Genomic DNA, 20,928 nt, shown 5'->3' with positions numbered 1-20,928 from the left:
ATCCCTCCTCATCCCTTTGCAACCACTGGAACCGAAGATCGCTTAACATTGTCGTGGTTCGCCTCTTTAAAGAGGCACGAGTGTGCCTCCTTGAACATCGTTCTGTCGATTCACTGTTTTAGAACACCTTAGCAAATGGCTTTTGGCAATAATCTCAGAAGTGTGAAAAATGTCAGATTCGACCCTTAGATGTGACACGTTTTCGTTTCTTCTGAGCTTAGCACAAGGGTTTATTTGGCCTGATGAATTTTTAGCACTTTTTCAGCAGCCAAAAGTTTACAGCACAACTTTTTTGGTTTCGCTTGGCGATTTTCTCAGAAGAATCGTAATTCGAACATGGCTGGAATTCACTCTCTTGAAAGTTTTAAAGTTCATATCTGGTGTTGAACATGAGGATTTGTAATAAGCGTATAGCACCAATCTGCACCGAAAGAACACGTTGCTTATACTATTGAATTCTTTAGTTCAGATCAATGCATTCACCACGCCATAATTTTGGTAGTATTTTAATATATTTTTTATAGAACGATATGAACGATATAAAATGCAGAATTTTTTTCAACGATTTTCATCCATTTTTTACTAATTTGTCAATGAAAAAAGATGCAAAGTAAATTTAAAATGCCACTCATTTCATAACTAAAGCTGGATCCCAGTTTTCAAAATGATAAGAAAATTTTTGTCTTAGGCCGAAACAATAAACCAAAGGACTGCAAAACCATACCATGCCAAAAACTTCCACAGGGAAAATAATCGTTCAGGTACTAGGTACTCCAATTCAGACTTTCCCATTCGCAATGGAGATGCGATTTAATTTTCTCATTCAGACCATTTGAATGTTTATCCTAAAATATAATTATTACCCTAGTGGGTCTTGCTTATCTCAATCAGTTTAATTACTGCAAATGTTATTGTACCAATCGTGTTTCCCCAAAACACTTGCTGGAAAACGACCTGCCGTCGATGACAAAGCTGATGCTTGATTATGCCAGTTCTGGTGCTACCTACTTGTTGCTTGTAATGTTTCAAAGGATTAATAAAAAATACTTTTAAATAGTAAAAAGAAATAGTAAAAAATAGTAAAAATTTATTTGAGGTTTAGCTTTACCCCTGTATTGTAAGTATGCTATGGTAGAACAAGAGAATCTATAGTTTTTTCCGTTATTCTACTGTCCTACTGCTAGAAACTTGCAAAATAGGGGTCAGCACCGTTTCTGTTCCTGTCACTATTTTATTTTTTATTTTTTTACTGCTTTCTGTTCTTTTTTTTGGAGAAAACACAAAAAAGTGTAAATGAAAGTAATCGGTATTAGGCATGGGAAAAACAAATAAAGATTGACATAAACATTGGAAAAAAATAAAGAAAGCTAACATTGCTCCCTAGATATTGGAAAGTAATTCCCCCCCCCTCTCCTTCCGAGTTTTATTTACAACGTGAACATACTTTAACAACTACAACTACAAAGTATATGAAAATCAGATACATATCGAAAGTTTTGTTTTCTTTTGATACATCAAGGGTTATTCACTATGCAGAATCACAATTATAGTTAAACTTTTTACAAAAATTACTGAATTATTATACAGTTTTGTATTACATCTTTTAAAATTTGTTGTAATTTGAAATAAAGATTTTATGAACAAGAAATATGTAAAGAAAAAAATAGGTTTAATGATTACGTTTAAAAACATTTTTGAATTTCGGGTTTAATTCTTTACCAAAATTTCTTAGAAAAAAATCATATTTTTAGAGAATTTTACAGTTAGTTTGAAGAAAGAAAAAATGCATAACCTGCCATTGGTGTAAATAATTTTTGGAGAGCTTCGAATTTGAGGAGTGGGTTTTCTGACCTCCTAAAATCGGAGCTCTAAAAGACAGCATTGTCACCGTCACAGGTTATCCATTGAATTGTTTCATGTCTCTTAAATCGCCTGTGTTCGCAGAATTTTACCGTGATATTGTAGAAAACCAAAGGCGTTACGGCTAAAGTAGTATTTTAGCGCCTTTATTCTGAATTTTCACTTTAAATGACAATCTGGGGTCTGAAAAGGAGACTTTATTTAAATGCGCTTTAAAAGTCCGACAAGTTGCTCAATAGCAATATGTTTCCTATGAAAGACAGATTCAGCTTAGTTGATCGTAGGTTTGTTTTGTTGTATCGTCTCGGATGTAAAGACTATACAAATTAGATCATTATAGAATTGTACCTGAAAAGCATTTTCTACAAGTCTGTCTTATATTAGATTTACTGAATCATATCCAGTTTCATTGTTTATTGACCCCTCCCCTCTTTTCCTAACGGTACGATATAATCCGAGGTTAAATGAGTCAACTTTTGTTCCTAACAAAGGCAACATGCAGGCATCAATGAGATAATTATGGGGAGGGGAATGTCCATGCTAGTTTCATTTATTGAAAAAAAAGTTTTTGGTATATTTAATGAAAATATTGAAAAGCGGCAAATTCGTCCCCTATGACATTGAAAAATTTCTTTTGTACCTCAAAAGATTTTTTCCTTTTCTTAATTTAGGTCAAAATTGATTCACTTTACGGGTATTAAGTTGAAAAATGAGTGACGGATGGGAAAATGCATAGAAAATATATTATTTGGGCTCTATATTTGCATTTTGGAAGAGGGAGGGGGGCTGAGGTAAAATCAACTGAAACGCTTTAAGGAATGGTACAAGTAAGTATTTTGGGATTATACTTATAATCCCATATTATAAAGTATATATATAAATATTTAAAATAGAATTTTATAGTATTTTCATCTCAACAGCCCCAACTGTGCATTGATACCACAATAACTAATAGCTTAGAGTTTCAAACAAAAGTTTGGAACGTTAAATTGGTAATTTTTGAGGCAATCCATCTTAATTATCAGTAATATCTATTTTCTTTGTAGCAACATCAAACAGTTCATGATAGGAGCTCAATTGTAAGGAGCGAGTTAGCCCAATAGCAATTGAAACTATAAACGAAAAAATGTTCATATCAATTAGCCTATTGCATCAAAGAATTGGCTTCTTATGATTCAAAATATCTACAATTTATTAGATTTAATTTTACTTAAAAAAGTAAACTTTTGATAAGTATCAGGCTCTAAAAATGGTCATAGGCAACGCCGTATCCATGGGGGGGGGGGCTTTAGGGGATTTTCTCTGCCAAAATTTTGTCCGACTCGTAAATCATAACAATAATTTATAACAAATACTAATCATAAATATTAATCATAATATGTTAATCATAACGAATATTTTATGCGTTTTATGGTTTTTTTTGTATCCCCCCGCTCCGAACAAAAATTATCGTTACAGCCCTGGTCGCAGGTTTCTAACAAATTTCGCAAGTTTTTTGGCACTTTTTTCACAGTTTTTAGAAATCCATGGTAGCAACACTGCCGAAAGAGTGTCTCCTTGCTTATTAATTGCCTTTCAAACAATTTGTCGTAATAAACTGTAATTAAGGAGCAATTCGGCTCAAAAGTAAACCCAAAATCTAAGATGTGAAATTTCTTACAGGAGAAATTTTTTGATGAGACATTTTATCAAACTTCGTGTTACTCATCAAAAGTTACAATGCTGTGAAAATTTGCTTGGTTTCTGAAACAGGGGGTACACACCCCTTAAAAATTTAAGAAATTTTAATGGAAATCCCACCATTAGATTCAACGAACCAGAAAACCGAACAAAATCAGTTTTGCGAGGAAAAAAAAAATCAGTGTACCAGTTTCACGAAGAGAAAAACAACATGCAACAAGTTTTACAAACAAAAATCAGCGCGCAAAGAGCTCCACGAGCAAAAATCAGCACGAAACAAGTTCCAAGAGCAAAATTAGTTTCACTAGGAGAAAAAACAATGTATAAGTTTCAGGAAGATAAAAACCAACATGCAGCAAGTTTCACGAACAAAATTTAGCACGTAACAAGTTCTATGAACAAAACCAGTTTCACCATGAAAAAAATCAGTGTACAAGTTTCGCGAAGAGAAAACTCAACATGTAATAAGTTTCATGAGCAAAAATAAACATTCAACAAGTTCCACGAGCAAAAATCAAAACGCAACAAGCTCCATGAAGAAAACTTGTTTCACGAGGAGAAAAGTCAGTGTACAAGTTTCACAAAGGGAAAAGTCAAATTGTAACAAGTCTGACGAATAAAAATCAGAACCCAACAAATTTCACGAACAAAAATCAGCAGACAACAAGTTCCATGGACAAAATCAGTTTCACAAGGAGAAAATCATTTTGTAAGTTTCATGAAGAGAAAAATCAATGTAAAAGTTTCATAAAGAGTAAAATCAATGTAAAAGTTTCATAAAGAGTAAAAATCACCACGCGAAAAGTTCCACGAAGAAAAATTTGCACGCAACAAGTTCCACGAGCAAAAATCAGCACGCAGCAAGTTCCATGAACAAATTCAGTTTAACGAGGAGAAAAATCAATGTACATGTTTAATAAAGAGAAAAATCAGCATGCAACAAGTTTCACGAAGAAAAAATGAGCTCGCAGCAATTTCCACGAACAAAAATAAGCACGCAACATTTTCAATGAACAAACTCATTTTCACGAGGTTTAAAATCAATGTACACGTTTCACGAAGAGAAAAATTAACATGCCATAAGTTTCACAAGCAAAAAATCAGCATGTAGCAACGAACAAGCACGCATTATATTTCACGAACAAAAAATCAGAACGCATTAAGTTCCATGTGAGTGTTTATCCTTCCAATGTAAAAATTTAACTTATCGAAAACGTATAACAAACTATCTAGTTTCAATGATCAGCCGTAGATTACAACGGGGGCAGCCTCATAAAAGATCTTGGAATTGACAGAACTTGGAGCAGAATTGGCGAAATCGGAATTTTGGATTTGGGGACGGAGTGGGGGAGCCAGAACTGACACAACCGGAGCCAGATTTGGAATGGGTTGCAATGGGGTGAAAACCATCAGAATCGTAGGTGGAAATCTTGTAAACAAGGGCCAGAAGAGGAAGAACCGAATTGTACACCACTCTATTAAAAAAGTATTTGAGAAAATGTCTTAGGAATTATTTTGGGGTGCCAGAGGGTCAGTCATAGCGTGACACGATGACGTGAAATGATATGGTATATCAAAAAGGGCGGGCTTATGAAAATACAAACTAATGGACTTTAATCACAATTTTATTAAGAAAACATCTGGGAAATGTCTTAGGATTGATAATGTGTATCATATGGTTGTCGTGGGGCCCTCACATTTGTCACGGTGACATGAATTGCTGTAAAGTCCATCACGTTGAGGTGTGCTGGGGGATGCCGTGTGCCATCCATAGTGTGACACGGTGGTGTGAATCGCTTTGACTGACGTATTCTACAGCTTGATGTTAAGTTGGGAGGTGTTAAAAGAATTTTTGCGGTGGGGGGACTGATATCTAACATCCTGTCAATCTAATGAGGAATTTTCATTAAGACTTCTCATAAATACCTCCTAATATGGTTTAAATTGATCTCTAATAAAAACCATCCTCCTCTGGAATTGGTTTATAGGAGGATCCTGTTGGAATTCGATGTTACGAGCCCCACTGGAATTGCACGCTAGGTTCCCATTGGAATTGGGTTCTAGGCTCCCGTTAGAATTGGATGTTAGAATGCTCCCTCATGAATTGCTAACTAGGGGGTGAGGGCGTTAGCCATATGTTGTCACGATGGCTTAAAATATGCATAGTCTTGGCTCAAAGAAACGTGACGTTTCCATTAAACCTTCCGGAAATAGATCTTAATTTGGTTTAAATTCATATCTAATCTCTGAAATTCATTGTTAGTTGTAGCCGTTGGAATTGAATGTTAGGGGCCCCGCTAGAATTGCTACTAGGTTCTCATTTGAATTTGTTTCTAGGCCTCCGGTGAAAATGGATGTTAGGGGGTCCCACTTGAATTGCTAACTAGGGGGTAGGTTAGCCACAAATCGTCACGGTGGCATTAAGTGTGAATAGTCTTGCCTCAAAGGAATGTGTTCATTTTTTATTTATTATTTACGAATATAATTATATATTATTTTTATTTATAATTTACGAATTAACTTACGTAACGAACTGGTATATTCGTATGTTTTTATTTTGTATATGAGGGTGTTCATCCCCTCGTCATTATCTCGCTCTTTACAGTAGAACTTTAATTGTGTCCCAATTCCTTAAGAATGACCCCTGAATCACAAAGGCCGTAGAATAAATAGTTGAAATTACTAAAAAATACTTTAGCGTAAAGAACGAGGTATTACGAGGAGGTGAGCCCCCCAAATGCGTAATATTTTCAGTTCGTTTTAAGTTTTAATGCTGCTCCTTACTTTCAGTTGAAAAAAAAAATTCATATTTATTTTTTCATTGTTTTTAAAATAATGCTAGAAAGTCCTGCGCCCCCTTCATTGAAATTCTCTTCTCCCATGACAAATTCCTCCATGGAAAGATCCTCCCAAGTAATCCCCCCTCAACTTCTCCCCCCCAACCAAAAAGATCCCTCTAAAAACGTCTGTACACTTCCCAATAGCCATTAGTGTATGTAAACAACGGTCAAAGCTTGTAACTTGCAGCCCCTCCCACGGGGGCTGTTGGGGAGTAAGTCTTGCCCAAAGACATAGTTATTATATTTTTCGACTATAGTGAATAAAATGGCTGTCTCAGAATTTTGATCCGTGGGAGAGGGCCTAGGGGCCCTCAAATTTTTCTGGTCACTTATAAAGGGAACTAGAACTTTTAATTTCCGTTATAGTGAGCCCTGTCGCGATACTCTAGGGTCACTGAGTCGATACTATCACCCTTGGAAAAAAATAAACAAACAAAAAAACAAATAAACACGCATCCGTGATCTATCTTCTGGCAAAAAATGCGAAATTCTATAGTTTTGTATATAGGAGCTTGAAACTTCTACAATAGGGTTCTCTGATACGCTGAATCTGATGGTGTGATTTTCGTTAAGATTTTATTACCTTTAGGGGGTGTTTTCCCCTATTTTCTAAAATAAGGCAAATTTTCTCAGGCTCACAACTTTTGATGGGTAAGACTAAACTTGATAAAACCTATATATTTAAAATCAGCATTAAAATGCAATTTTTTTTATGTAACTATTGGTATCGAAATTCCGTTTTTTAGAGTTTCGATTGCTATTGAGCCGGGTCGCTCCATCAAACAGTTCGTTACCACGAACTGTTTGATATGGTGATTTTTTTTTGTATCAGTATTTTTTTTCCATAATTTCACTCATCTCCTCTAGGGCTTATTAGCATATTTTATTACTACATTTTCTATTCGGCAATTTTTTCTCTCTTTACTGTGGTTACTCAGTATTATGTTTACAATAAAAGTTTTCCGCTTTTTAAAAAAGTCATGATTAACTTGGGAAAACAACATTCAGAACATCATTATCAGAGAAAAACAGGGGTTTCGCTTTAGTTAATATTTTATAAAAGAAGTTTTCTTGGCTAATTTTGACATTTGTTTAATTAAAAGAAGAAACTTTTGGTAACAAAGGGAGTCAGAAGGTCTGTATAATCATGATGGGAAAAGGAAATTAAAATGATTTTTGGATAGAATGTTAAAAGTGAAAGAAATACTATGTTTCGGTGGTATGTTTCCCTGTAATTGTATGGCGGGAGGAGCAGATTATTTATATTCTTTTTTTGCATAGCTAGGATTTCAGTTTATTGTGGAAAGGTTGAATGGGACGAACCTGTTTGGTTTTTGAAGCAATAGGTTAATAACAAAATACTTTCTTCGCAGCATTCAAGATTTCTATTTACATATTTTAAGAAATTCTTTCAGTTTAATTGATTCTAAATTGAATTTAATTGAAAACAGAATGTGAGGTACTTATGAACGGTGGCAATAGAAATGCAGCCCCCTTCTAGGAAGATTTTTTTCCTTTGTGCTTTTTTAATTCGTTTTTTTTTATATTCAAAAAAAAACTTGATGTTTAAGCAAAAAGACTTTTGGACATAGCCCTCCAGAAAATATTCTGTTAGGTTAGAATATTTAAAGAATATTAAAAATATTTTTAACTGCTGTTTTAAAGTATCTAAATGCATAAGTATGCTATTTATTGACTAATTATTTATCTGTCATTACTATTTAAATGCATTTTATACGAAGCATATAGTATTTTTATTTATATCCTGCAACCAATTTTTCTTTTATTTACAACATTCTGATATTCCTTAAGCCCTGATCTCAATCTGATTATTCATTCATTCATGACCTCATTCATTCTGATATTCAAAGAGTTCGGCTCGGTTCAGTTTAGCTGTCCAAAACTTAAAACAGGCCCCGTCGCAGACAAATCCTGAGCGAATGCCATCTAAAATAATTAAAATCCATAAAAAAATGATAGTGGTGCATATTTCGAACAACTTTTTTACTTTGTATAGCTTATAAGTGTCCATAGCACCCAACTAATCACTATTCTGATAACCATCAGCTAATACTACACAACGGTTAATGGCTGCTCGAGAGTACTTTTTCAATTAATGTACCGTAGGTTTTGGATATTTGAAAGAGGGTATATGTTTTTAATTATCTGAAACCTAAAGGTAAGTAAGTATTTCTTATTATAAGGATTGTATGCGAAGTTCAGTAAGTATACCCTGTTTCGTGTCATAGTTAGGGGATCATGTTGAAATTTTCAGGAACTTTCTTTCGGGGTGAGGGCTATGGGACGTGGACTTTTGTGTTTAGAATATTTATGTCAAAAATGCATGAAAACGCTGTTTTTTTTCTATTTAAAAACTGTAAGTTTCTGCATCTGCTGGTGAAACCAAAGGACAAAGGAAGAGGGGCTACCCCTGATGCTGAAACATTAGTAAACGATACATTAAAAGTGGAATGGGTACTTGTATGACAAACGCCCTACCTGCTGAAGAATAAGAGAAGTGAAAGAACAGATAGAAAATATATAATTTTGGCTATATATTTGCACATTAGGGGGAGGAGGGGTGTAAATTATTTGCACAGTGTGAAGTTAGAAAACAATTCTGTGTGAAAACAACAGTTTGAAGTTAGAAAACAATTCTTACTACATAATATGCAGAATAATTGTACCTAACATATCAGGCATGCAGACACGCCATGTTTTACCCCATCCCCCCTAATGTGCAAATATATAGCGCATATTTGTTCCGAAAATATTATATTCTTATCTTACTTTGGTATGTTTAATTAATATTAAGCGTCAGAGAAACATATTAGAAGAACATTAGGTAAGGAGCGAAACATACAAGAACCGTGGAATGATTCACCCAAAAAAAGGACATAGCGAGATGTTTCTTGAGACTCGACTGAAGTTTTTGTCAAGTTGCAAAAAAATGGGAGTAGATTATCAATAACATCGAAACAGAAAAAATAAATATGGTAGTCGTCAAATGTTCATCTGCCCCTTATTTGAACAATGTTTCAGGCAAACTATTGGTATTTTTAAAAAAGTGGTGGAGCAAGCTAGGCAAAACTTTTTGGACAACTCAAATATAAATTCCTGAAAATATCTTTCAAGTTTCATGAACTCCCTTTCTTAAAATTAAAAAAAAAGTTTTTCCAGAAAACGATTTGTTCACCGTCACCACTTTTGTTTAACATTTGTTTCAACGCATTTTTCGTTCTTATCTATCGGTGTTGCCGAAAAAAAATGATTATTATATTTAAGTAGAACATTGGACGGCAAATAATTGGTTTGTTAATTTTTTTCTTTTTGTGTACCTTAACCACCGTATACCCCCCTCCTCAACCAACAGTCACTTGTACACTTGTGTTAATACTAAAATAAACGAAACTCACGAAACTTGCAAACTTTTGAAGAGCAAGAAGCATGTCGACGTTCCCGAGAGTTCAATATCCTTTGGAGTAAAGGTACAGGGATAAATGCTTCAGAAAATTGAAGTGCTGCTTTATTCCATGGAGCCAGCATAGGATGAAAAGCTATAGGAAAAATTATTAACGGTGCTTAAATTTCAGGGTAGGAATAGGGGAGGGGTGTCCTCAGTCGATGGCTTATTCAAGAATTTTCACTTACTTGCAATATTTGGCCAAGATTATGGTTTTTCAGCAGAAAATGGCACTCTGTTATGGTGTGATCTGTTTTATGACTTAAAAAAGGCAATGATTTTAATTCGAATGAGCCCCCTCAAATGAGTCACCTATGACCTGATTCAGTACGGTGGATTTTGTATGTATGTGTGACGTGTTCCAATGAAGAAGGGTCAGCGTTTGCTGCCACCTAAACTGAAGGGTTCATTTTTAAATGATTTTTAAAAACTTATTTTAAAAAAAAGAAGCGATATCAAAACTTATAACGAATAGAAATTATTCCGTATATGAGGGGGGCAAAAGTCTTATAGTCTTTTATAGTGTAAGGTTGTGTTTGATCAGTAGTTCTTAAAGAATTGAGACCAGAAGTAAGACTCTAGCTTTAAGATCAGGGGACTGCGGGAGGAAGGGGGGCGCACTAGACCACGAAAAATCTTATCCAGGTTTAAAATTATATTTTATTCTATACCAGCGGTCCTTGTGTTTGAGTAGCAGTTGTTTGAGCAGCGGAATCCGGCTCCAAAACTCTATAAAAAGTGAAACACTATTTCTAGTAGGCTAACTAAATAATAGTCCTGTCTAAATATTAATAGTCCTGTCTAATAAATAATAAAGTCCTGTCTAAATATAACTAATAGGATAACTAATAGGCCAAGGAGTTTCGACGTCATGTAGATAATAATATGTAATAGTTTCCATGAAATACTTTCTTTCAAGAAATCGAAACTTACTTCAATCTAATCACTGTTAAATCTTAAAAAGGGCACTAGAATTTCTAATTTTGCGTTCAAATGAACCCTCTCCCGACCATCTAGGACCATTGGTTCCATACGTCCACCCTTAGACGTACAAAAAAAGAAATAAACCCTCGTGCGGTGTCTTTCTTCTGAAAAAACTGACAAGTTCCACTTTTTAGTAGATAGGAGCTTGAAACTCATCAATGCCTTAGTGGATGCTTCCCCATTCTTTGAAAAAGGCACATTTTCTCAGGCTCGTAGCTTCTGTTAGGTAGCTTCAAACGCAATGATTTTCTTGGTTTGGAATCAACACAAAAGTCAATTCGTTTGATGTATTATCTTAAGTTTTGGTTACTATTACCCATGATCGCTCTGTACTTACAGTTTTCTGCGACGAAGTGTTTGGTTCAAGTCAAAATTATGTCAAAATCATAACTTTCTTTTCAGTGGCTATGACTTGTAGACAACTTAACACGGTTTTGTGTTCAACACGCACTCTAAATTTAGTGCTTTCTTGGGAATCATATTAAAAACAAGTTTTTTTCCACTGAAAGTAATGAGTGACATTAAAACTCAAAACGAACATAAATTATTCAGTGTAAGAAGGGGCTGCCCCCCTCGTCAATACTTTGCTCTACCTGCTAAATCTTTAGCACTTTTAAAAAATATTCTTATTCTAATTGAATTGCCCTTGTGTTTCAAGAGTCGTTCTTCAAAAATTGTGACAAACAGTCAAATTTTAGCGGAAAGAAAAAGGTATTGAGAAAGGAGCAACCCCTTCATATATGGAACAGCTTCTGTTCGTTTTGAGTTTTGATGTTGCTCCTTACATTCAGTTGAAAAATTCGCATTGTTTAAATCTAATTTCTGGTCATTTTTCGAATAATGCCAGTAAATCTGGCTCACCCTCCATGAAATTTCCTCCCATCACGGGAAAATCCTCCATGGAAACTTCTTCTCAGGTAAAATACCTTCTCTAAAATTCCACTTGGATAATTCCATCTTTGCTGAAACTCGCACCCTCTGTAAAAGTTTTTTGTGGACGATTCAGCCTGGAAAACTATTCTTAGCATGCTTTCATTTGAAAAAAAAGACTTTAAATTCTAATCATTTTTGCCATCACTCTGGAAATCCCCCCTTCCGTGGAAATTTTCATCCCAGAAAGCGAAAGCCGGAAAATCTCGCCCGGACAACCCCCCCCCCCCATAACATCTCCACAAGCGAAGTTGAGTTGACATAGAGAAAGTAAAACAAATAAAAAAATTTCGCATAAGAATTTTGTCCGATCCCCCTAGTGTAAAATTTTCCCTGGAAATTTCACCCCAAAAAATTCCTCTCCTCATAAAAATGTTCTTCGTGGTAAAACACCCCAAACACAAAATTCCCCCTTTGAAAAATGGCTTAATACTTCCCAATAACAAATAATATACGCAAACATTGGAAAAGTATCATAATTTGCAGCCCTTTTTCCACGGCAAGTCGGGGGGGGGGGTCATGTTACCCCTAAAGGCGTATTAATCGGATGCTGAACTATGCTGAACAAATTATCAAAATGGCTTTGAACTATGCTGAGCAAAAGGGCTATCTCAAAAGTTTGATCAGAAAACTTTTGGGAAAAGGGGGAAGATGGAGGGGATCTAGTTGCCCTCCAGTTTTTTGGATCATTTAAAAAGAGCTCTTGAACTTTTAATTCTCGTTTGAATGCACCCTCACTCATTTTCTAAGATCATTAGTGTAATACGATCACCCCTGGTAAAAATAAATAAATAAACATCTATCTGTGATCTTTCTTCTGGCAAAAAATGAAAAAAAATTTTTTTTCTATATTGTGGCTTGAAACTTCTACAGTAGGGATCTCTGATACGATGGATCTAATAGGATTTTCATTCAGATTCCTAAAACTTCTAAGTAGTATTTCTCCCCTCTTTCAAAAATCAGGCAAATTTTCCAAGACTCGTAGCTTTTGAAGAGTAACACTAAACTTGGCGAATCTTATATATTTGGAATCAGCATAATAAGCCAATTCTTTTGATATAATAATCTAGTCTTTTGCGTTTCGGTTACTGTTGAACCGAGTCGCTCCTTACTTACAACTCGTTATCACGATCTGTTTGATAGTGACAATTACAGTTTGTTACCATGAGCTGTTTGATAATGTCAAAAAAAGAGATAAAAGGGGAGACTCGAGTAAAATTAGAAATGAGCCTTTGAACGGCAATTCTTCTTTTTGTTCAATGGATTTATTGAAAACCAGCATTAGCTTTTCTTAGGATGTTTGGTCATGAATAAACCATAATTCTTTTTTGGTTTGTACAAGGGTAATTGAGTCTTTTGTTTGGAGACTGCTTTAATTCCATGTCAATTTATTTCCTTTTGCATTTTTTGCATTCTTCATCCATCATGTTTCCTATTGAATTTCTCCTGGATAAAGAATTCAAATAAATTTCAGATGCGGTGCACTTCGAGTTAATGACATCATCTTGGGAATAAATGGAGCAAGAATAGACAGCCTAAAGGCCATCGAGGTGATGTCTCTTTTAGATGCCTCCGATGAAAAAGTGTCACTAGAAATATTACCTGCGTCTGCGCAACAAGCTTCACGTGGTAAGCTTCTGGATTTTAAATACGCTTTGTTGCAATAGTAATTAAAAAAGCTATTTGACATTTTCCTTTTATTATTATTATTATAATTCTAACGTTTTTGCCTTAAAACTAAAGCTCAAAAGTACCTATTGGCTATAACTTAAAAAACAAATAAATGTTTACCCTGCACTGTAAATGACTGCCACCACCCCCATTACAATAAGCCTATTACCATGTGACCTGAGTTTTATTTAAAAAGACAAAAAATACGACAAATTGGATATACATGTAAGACAACAAAAGATATAGATACAATGGGGTCAGCACTAAGACAACTGCCTCGGGCACAGTGTCTGGGGCGGTGCTGCTGAGTGGTTGCTCCTTTTGATCAAATTGTCCGTTTTAGTTTGGCTTTTTTTGCTTATATCTGGGTCAGGAGGAGCACTGAAATTAACTTTTTCCGGGTGGCACCAGCCCTAGGAACGGCTATGGGAGGAGGGTATTTCAAGGGGTCTATTTCGTCAAAGAAAATAAAGTATAAAATATCAAACTTAAAACATTAAACAGTTTTAAAGTCAAAGCAACCAAGAACAAGCTCTTATCAGTGTCTAGCGATCCCAAACTCTAGCCCCAATTAAGCACAAATAATATATATATATTGTTAATATAGAACTTAATTTCGTTAGAATTTGGAATTGGGCATTGTCAGGACTTTAATGCGGAATCAGCGTTAGAAATGTGAAATTGTGACTTTGTGTCTATTGGAAATTAAACAAAAAAAAAAGGAATTTTTTTAAACTGAAAGTAAGAAGCGACATTAAAATTTGAAACGAACAGAAATTGTTCCTTCTATGAAAGGGGCTGTCCCCTCTTCAACGGCTCGCTCTTTACGCTAAAGTTTTTTGGCTCACCTTACATGAAGAATTGGAACGAAATTTGCACATTAATTTTGGTGGATGTATTCTGTATATGAAGGGTTACCCCCTCCTTAATAAACTGCTGTTTACGCTAAAGTTGTTAGCACTTTTAAAAAAGCATCCTATTCTAATTAAACGGCCCTCATGTTTCGGTAACCGTTCTTAAAAAATTGGGACAAAAAATCAAACTTTAGCATAAACAGCAAGGTAATAATTTCTTTTCGTTTTGGGTTTTAATGTTGCTCCTAACTTTCAGTTTAAAAAAAAATTTGTTTATTATTTAATTTCAGATTTTTTTTTAAATAAGGCCGGTAAACCTGGCTCAACCTCCATGAAATATACCTCTCTCCCTCACAGAAAACCCCTCCGTGTAAATTTCTTCCAATTTAAAGTGCATTCTCCCTCCTGCCAAATTCCCTCCAGACAGTTCCATCCTTGCTGAAAATTCCCCCCTCCCCACATAAAAATTACTTGCAGACGATTCAGTCTAGAAAATTCTCCTTAGAATTCTTTCATTTGAATAAGACTTTAATCTTTAATCGGTTTCTCAATCACTCCAGAAACGGCCCTTCCGTGGAAATTATTTTCTTGAAATCAAAACACCCGGAAAATAGCCCCCGGATAATTCCCCCAGAACATCTCCACATGCAAAATTTGGCAAAGAGAATCTAAGACAATTAAAAGGAACTTTGTACAGTAATTCTATCAAATCCCCCCCCCCCAGTGTAACATTTCTCCTGGTAAATTTATCCTCTGAAAATTTTCCTACCCAAGGGAGATTCTCTCTATAGAAATCCACCTCAAGCACAACTCCGTTTGTGCTTTAAAATTCCGTTTTTTTAGAGTTTTGATTTCTATTGAGCCAAGTCGGTCCTTACTTACAGTTCGTGTCCATGAACTGTTTGATTTACATTATATTATACTCTTTTCACAGCGGAAGACTTCCTATTGAGAAGGGTAAGGGGCAGATGCCATGCTGGAAGACTAAAAATACGAAGATTAAGTGCTAAATTTTTAACTGTCAAAACAGATAAATAGTTTGTCATTAAAACAGTTCAACTGTTCTCAGCGGGCTGAAGCTAACTTATATGTCTATGGAACAAGGTCAAAGCAATACAATTAAATAACATGCACACCAAGGCTGTTTCTAGGATTTTTCTTCAGGGGAGAGGGAACTATCTTTGTTTGGGGAATTTTTCCAAAAAAAAATTCTTTTCAAAGCGTAACAACATTTTTTGTTCCTATTTTTGTTACTTTTTTACGAGTTGGACAAAATTTTTGTGAAAGGGATTTTATACCAGTTAACCCCCCCCCCCCCTGCCTGGATACGTCTCTGATGCAGACAATATATTATGGACAGGTAAATAACCACGAAGAAATCAAAATATAGGGAAAAATCATGTCATTTTAATTTACCTAAATAAAAGCTATGCAATTAATTTTATACTTATGATGCTGTGCACAAGAGCAGCGATCACTGAACATTCGTCTAAGTTTAATTACCTAAAGTCAGTGTAGTTGCATTGAAACTTCTTAATGATGCTGAGGGAATATTATTACTTCACAATGTCTAAATTCATTGTAAGCTTTAATAAAAAATAGAAGAATGGGTACCCAACAAAGATTTAACGAAATTTAAAATAAAAGTTCACAAAAGTCATACAGATCTATCAAGCCGATATTCTTTCAGAATAATCTTAAACCTAAATATAATAGCATTTTGCCAGATCTAATTATGAGTCATTCCGTCCTATTCGTTTTGTTTAGTTTAAAGTTTAGTGATAATTTATTATACTATTATTTAATAAGTTCTGCAAGTACTGTTATTTAGTAAGGTTTTACAAGTTCTGGAAACGGTGCTGTTACTTTTTTTTCGCTTAATATCAAATTTCAGTTCAAATTCAATATTCAATTGTCGCATTAATTTTAAATTCGCACAAGATTATGCAAACGTGTTAAATTTGAGGGCATAATCTTCATCAAGATCACACCCCTTATCAGGAATGTTTTCCTTCCTTCTCTGAAATAATGCAAATTTCCTAATAATAACAGCTCTTGAAAATGGACTTAACCTAGTAGGTTGCAGAAAACTGATTGTTTTGATGTATACTGTACCGAAATTCCTTCTTTAGAGTTTTCGCTTCTTAGCCTTTCCATATTCTCTCTGTCTACTTAACCTAGAGGACTTAACCTAGTAGGTTGCAGAAAACTGATTGTTTTGATGTATACTGTACCGAAATTCCTTCTTTAGAGTTTTCGCTTCTTAGCCTTTCCATATTCTCTCTGTCTACTTAACCTAGAGGACTTAACCTAGTAGGTTGCAGAAAACTGATTGTTTTGATGTATACTGTACCGAAATTCCTTCTTTAGAGTTTTCGCTTCTTAGCCTTTCCATATTCTCTCTGTCTACTTAACCTAGAGGACTTAACCTAGTAGGTTGCAGAAAACTGATTGTTTTGATGTATACTGTACCGAAATTCCTTCTTTAGAGTTTTCGCTTCTTAGCCTTTCCATATTCTCTCTGTCTACTTGTAATTTCTTTTTATGATGTATTTTTCAAAACTACTGAATTTCCCTCAGGGAATAGGTTTATGAAGGAGTTTGAGGAACGTCCGTTTTCAAATTCAGTTCCTTGAATTGCTTTTGTGGAAGGAAATTAGTTGTTAAATTAGATTCAACGAGATGAGAGGAACCTTTAGTACCTCTTCATAACTTTATTTGTAGCGATGGAAATGGTGAAATGTGATGAAAAGTTTGTCATTGCCTTATTCAAAGGGTTGCTTGATTTATTGAAATGCATGCTTTGTTGAACTGCCTGAGATGTTCGGAAAAGAACTAAAAGCCTTTTTTGGGTAAAGTGAAAGTATTTCCTTATCCGGGATTTTCCAGAGAACCTGATAGGACTTTTAAGGCCATTTCGGTGATAGAAGTCGAAAAGTTAAAGGACTAACTTGAGTTAGTTCTTTACAGTCATTCTTGGTCTCTTTCAGGTTCTTTAGGTTATTACGAGTTTCACATCCTTTACCAACATTCTTCGTCTCCTTTTAAAATTTTGTCTCCTTTAATGAACGCTTATGAAGTGCTCTAATACCAAGCGTAGACCAGATATTTATCAAGTAGAGTGTCGTTACTAGTGACAGGTTACAATACCTAAGTCTGCTTCTCCTAGTGCTCTTGTAATTAGCGTGGGAGGGGGCCTAGGTGCCCTTCAATTTTTTTGGTCAATGAAAAAGGGTACTAGAACTTTTCATTTCCGTTAGAATGAGCCCTCTCGCAATATTCTAGGACCCCTGGTTCGATACGATCACCCCTGGGGGAAAAAAAACAAACAAACAAATAAACACGCATCCTTGATCTGCCTTCTGGCAAAAAACACAAAATTCCGCATTTTTGTAGATAGGAGCTTGAAACTTCTAATATAGAGTTCTCTGACACGTTGAATCTGATGGTGTGATTTTTGTTAAGATTCTATAACTTTTAGGTCGTGTTTTCTCCTATTTCCTAAAGTAAGGCAATTTTTTCAGGCTCGTAACTTTTGATGGGTAAGTCTAAACTTAATGAAACTTATATATTTAAAATCAGCATTAAAATGCGATTCTTTTAGTGTAACTATTATTATAAAAATTCCGCTTTTTAGAGTTTTGGTTACTACTGAGCAAGGTCGCTCCTTGCTACAGTTCGTTATCAAACAGTTCGTTACCACGAACTGTTTGATAGCTCTGAAAAAATTAAATAAAATGACTAGTTTTGCTTTACGTGATAATAAAGAGAGGTGTTAATGCTTCAAAAATCGATACATTAGAGGGTTTATTGCTCTCCCCTCGACCCACGACTGTTCAACCTAAAACTCCACTTTTTAACAGCTGTGGCCTGATAATGATCGCTCAAAGATAGGGACAATCTGATAAAAAACTCTGATTTTGCTCTATGAAAGTGCCTTGGAAAAGCGACTCATTGAATTTTACTGGCTTTAATATTAGATTTTTCAGCTCAGATGTCTCGAAAAACAGCACCAAATATTGTATTTGATATCACGGCTTTATTTCTTACATTCTCAAATGCTTGAAAACACTAACTAAATTTTAGCACAAGGACTGAGGGGCAGTCGTCCTGCTTTTAAGGTGGAACGATTTATGTTCATTTTAAGTTTCAAAGTTCGTTTCAAGCTCTATTTTAGCCTCCCAATATTCTGTTGTCTTTCTAAATTTAAAAAGCAAATAAATATGCGAAAATAAAGTGTTATTTGAGTGGTTTTAAGTTTATTTTGTCTAACAAAATATTTTGTAAAGATTCAATGCCTCTGATAACTTTCGTAGGATAAATAGCAGCTTATTTTAGTCAATTACTATTAAAATTCATTTATTATTTGTTATAAATGAGAAGAACTAGTTTTTATCTAACATCATGTGAAGGGTAAAATCTTCAAGGAAGTCGATGTATTTAAACTGCCTGAGCCTTTATTACTGATATCTCTGCCGTTTCAGCAATCTGCCGTAAGGGGTAAGATTTTAAAATATTTTTAAAACATTCTTCAAAATAAGTGACTTCTGTTTCTGAGGGGCTTAATCAGGGGGGTATCCAGCATACCACATTAGAAGTCAGCTGATCCCAGCTTATCTAAGTTAGCAAAGGCTCCATTGTATTTTCCTGTCATTTCGCAAATTTTGATAAAACCTACTTTCTACAGCAAAGCAATTATTAATCATTTTCTTTGATTTTTCTTGATAGTTTTAACTTTATCTACGAGTCTACGCTTCTAATTATACGCTTCTAATTATTGAAACGGAAACAAAGTTTTTGGAAACAAAATAGTTTTATCCCTTTGTTACTATCTTTGTAATTCTGTCCAAATCAATTTGTCAGTGTTTTATGTGTGTTAATGGGGAATAATCCCTCTTGGCAGATATACTTTAAAAAGTGATTAGATTCACTCTTAGATGAAGAATAATTTTCAAATTTAGTCTATTATAATCACTGCTTTTCGATCTGTCCTACTCTTATTGTTTAAACAATACAATACAGCTCCATATTCTTTTATTTTCTTTTACTTCTGCTCTTAAAGTTCTTTAATGGTATATTTGCATGCACGGCGACCCTATTTTAAAGACAAAAATTATTCTTGAAACACCATTACTTCTCAAAACTGCGTTAGTATTTACGGTTCATGGAGCAAGCCATAACAGACGTCCCCCTTGTTCTATGTAATTTATGTTTATAGAGAAAGGTTCTTATTTTATTTATCTAAAATATCACAGGTTTTGTAATAGTTTTCGGGAGTTGCGTTCCAACAAAGAATTTGGAGCATGAAATAACAGTTTGATTAAAAGAAAACTTATTTTACTGGTTTTACATTTATTTTGTTTAGATATATAGATAGATAAATAGATAAATTTTTATCTGCAACAATTGCATAATGTAAAACAATAAACCAGTGCACATGCCTGGTGGCATACTTTAGCACTGATAATGTTACAATACTACACTACGAAAATGAAAAATAAGAGGAGGAGGGAGGGAGAAAAAAACAAAAACAGACAAACAAGCAAAAACTGACAAAATAAAAATAAATGCAGCCAAAGCAAATAAGCCTACAGCATCAACATAAACATACAAAAAATAAACAAAAAATAATTTCCCGAAACGTTTAACCATGCATTCGACAACTCTGCTAACTATGGTAAGAAAACGTCGGTTTATTTTATTCATTTATCTATATATATAAAAATAAGTTGTCAGTGTGTCTGTCGAGTGACGTCATGTTTGTGTGTCGACTGACGTCATGTTTGTCGACTGACGACATTACAGACCGGGACATCGGGAAACAAATGACGACCGGGACACCGGGACATCTATATATATAAAAATAAGTTGTCTGTGGATGTGTCTGTCAGGTGACGTCATGTTTGTGTGTTGACTGACGTCATGAAGTTAGTTGTCGTCATTTTGTTATTACGGTGACGTCATTAAAGATATTTAAGACATGCGTTCACGTAGAAATCTATTAATGTTCAACTTTAAAATGACTGATGAACTTACAATGGCAACAGCCGAGGAAGATGCTCAGAGAGTCTATGCCAAAAAACTTGCTGCTGATAGAGAAAGTCAGAAAAGAAAGCGTGCCGAGGAATCAAAAGAACAGCAAGGAAACAGGCTTGAGGCTGATAGAAAAAGAAAGAACAGAAAGCGTGCCATTCTCAGGCGAGAATCATAAATTTTTACAATTGTACTTCATCAGTGATAGAAATTCTGAATTGAATGCATTTATGATACGATAATGCATTGTGTCGATAACAACGTTGGAGAAATTTTCTTTTTGGATGCGCCAGGAGGTACTGGTAAAACGTTTGTGATAAAACTGATTCTGGCATCAATTCAATCGAAAAATGATATAGCGTTGGCAATTGCGTCGTCCGGAATAGCCGCAACATTGCTGCCTGGTGGAAGAACTGCTCATTCCGCTTTGAAATTGCCTCTGAATTTGCATTCTACAGAAACTCCCACGTGCAATATTTCCAAATCATCTGCGATGGGTAAAGTATTGCAGCAATGTAAACTTATTATTTGGGATGAGTGCACAATGGCACACAAAAAATCGCTCGAGGCTCTGGATCAATGCTTAAAGATTTGAGAGGGAAGTCGAAACCCT

At 34.8% G+C, this 20,928-nt stretch overlaps 1 protein-coding gene across 8 annotated transcripts in view; it reads left to right on the top strand.

Annotated features, from left to right (window-relative positions):
• The window catches only part of LOC136034577 (glutamate receptor-interacting protein 2-like), a 353,116-nt gene that overhangs the window by 256,623 nt on the left and 75,565 nt on the right, over nucleotides 1-20,928 (top strand). For all 8 annotated transcript variants that reach the window (XM_065715826.1, XM_065715825.1, XM_065715828.1 and 5 more), the window contains one exon: nucleotides 13,232-13,386. In XM_065715826.1, coding sequence (XP_065571898.1) covers nucleotides 13,232-13,386 — 155 coding nt within the window. The remainder of the gene's footprint in view (nucleotides 1-13,231; nucleotides 13,387-20,928) is intronic.

Source organism: Artemia franciscana, chromosome 13 (genome assembly GCF_032884065.1).
Source record: "Artemia franciscana chromosome 13, ASM3288406v1, whole genome shotgun sequence".
Lineage (NCBI taxonomy): Eukaryota > Metazoa > Arthropoda > Branchiopoda > Anostraca > Artemiidae > Artemia > Artemia franciscana.
Note: the sequence above shows the minus strand (reverse complement) of the source record. Positions and strands in the feature narration are given on the sequence as shown.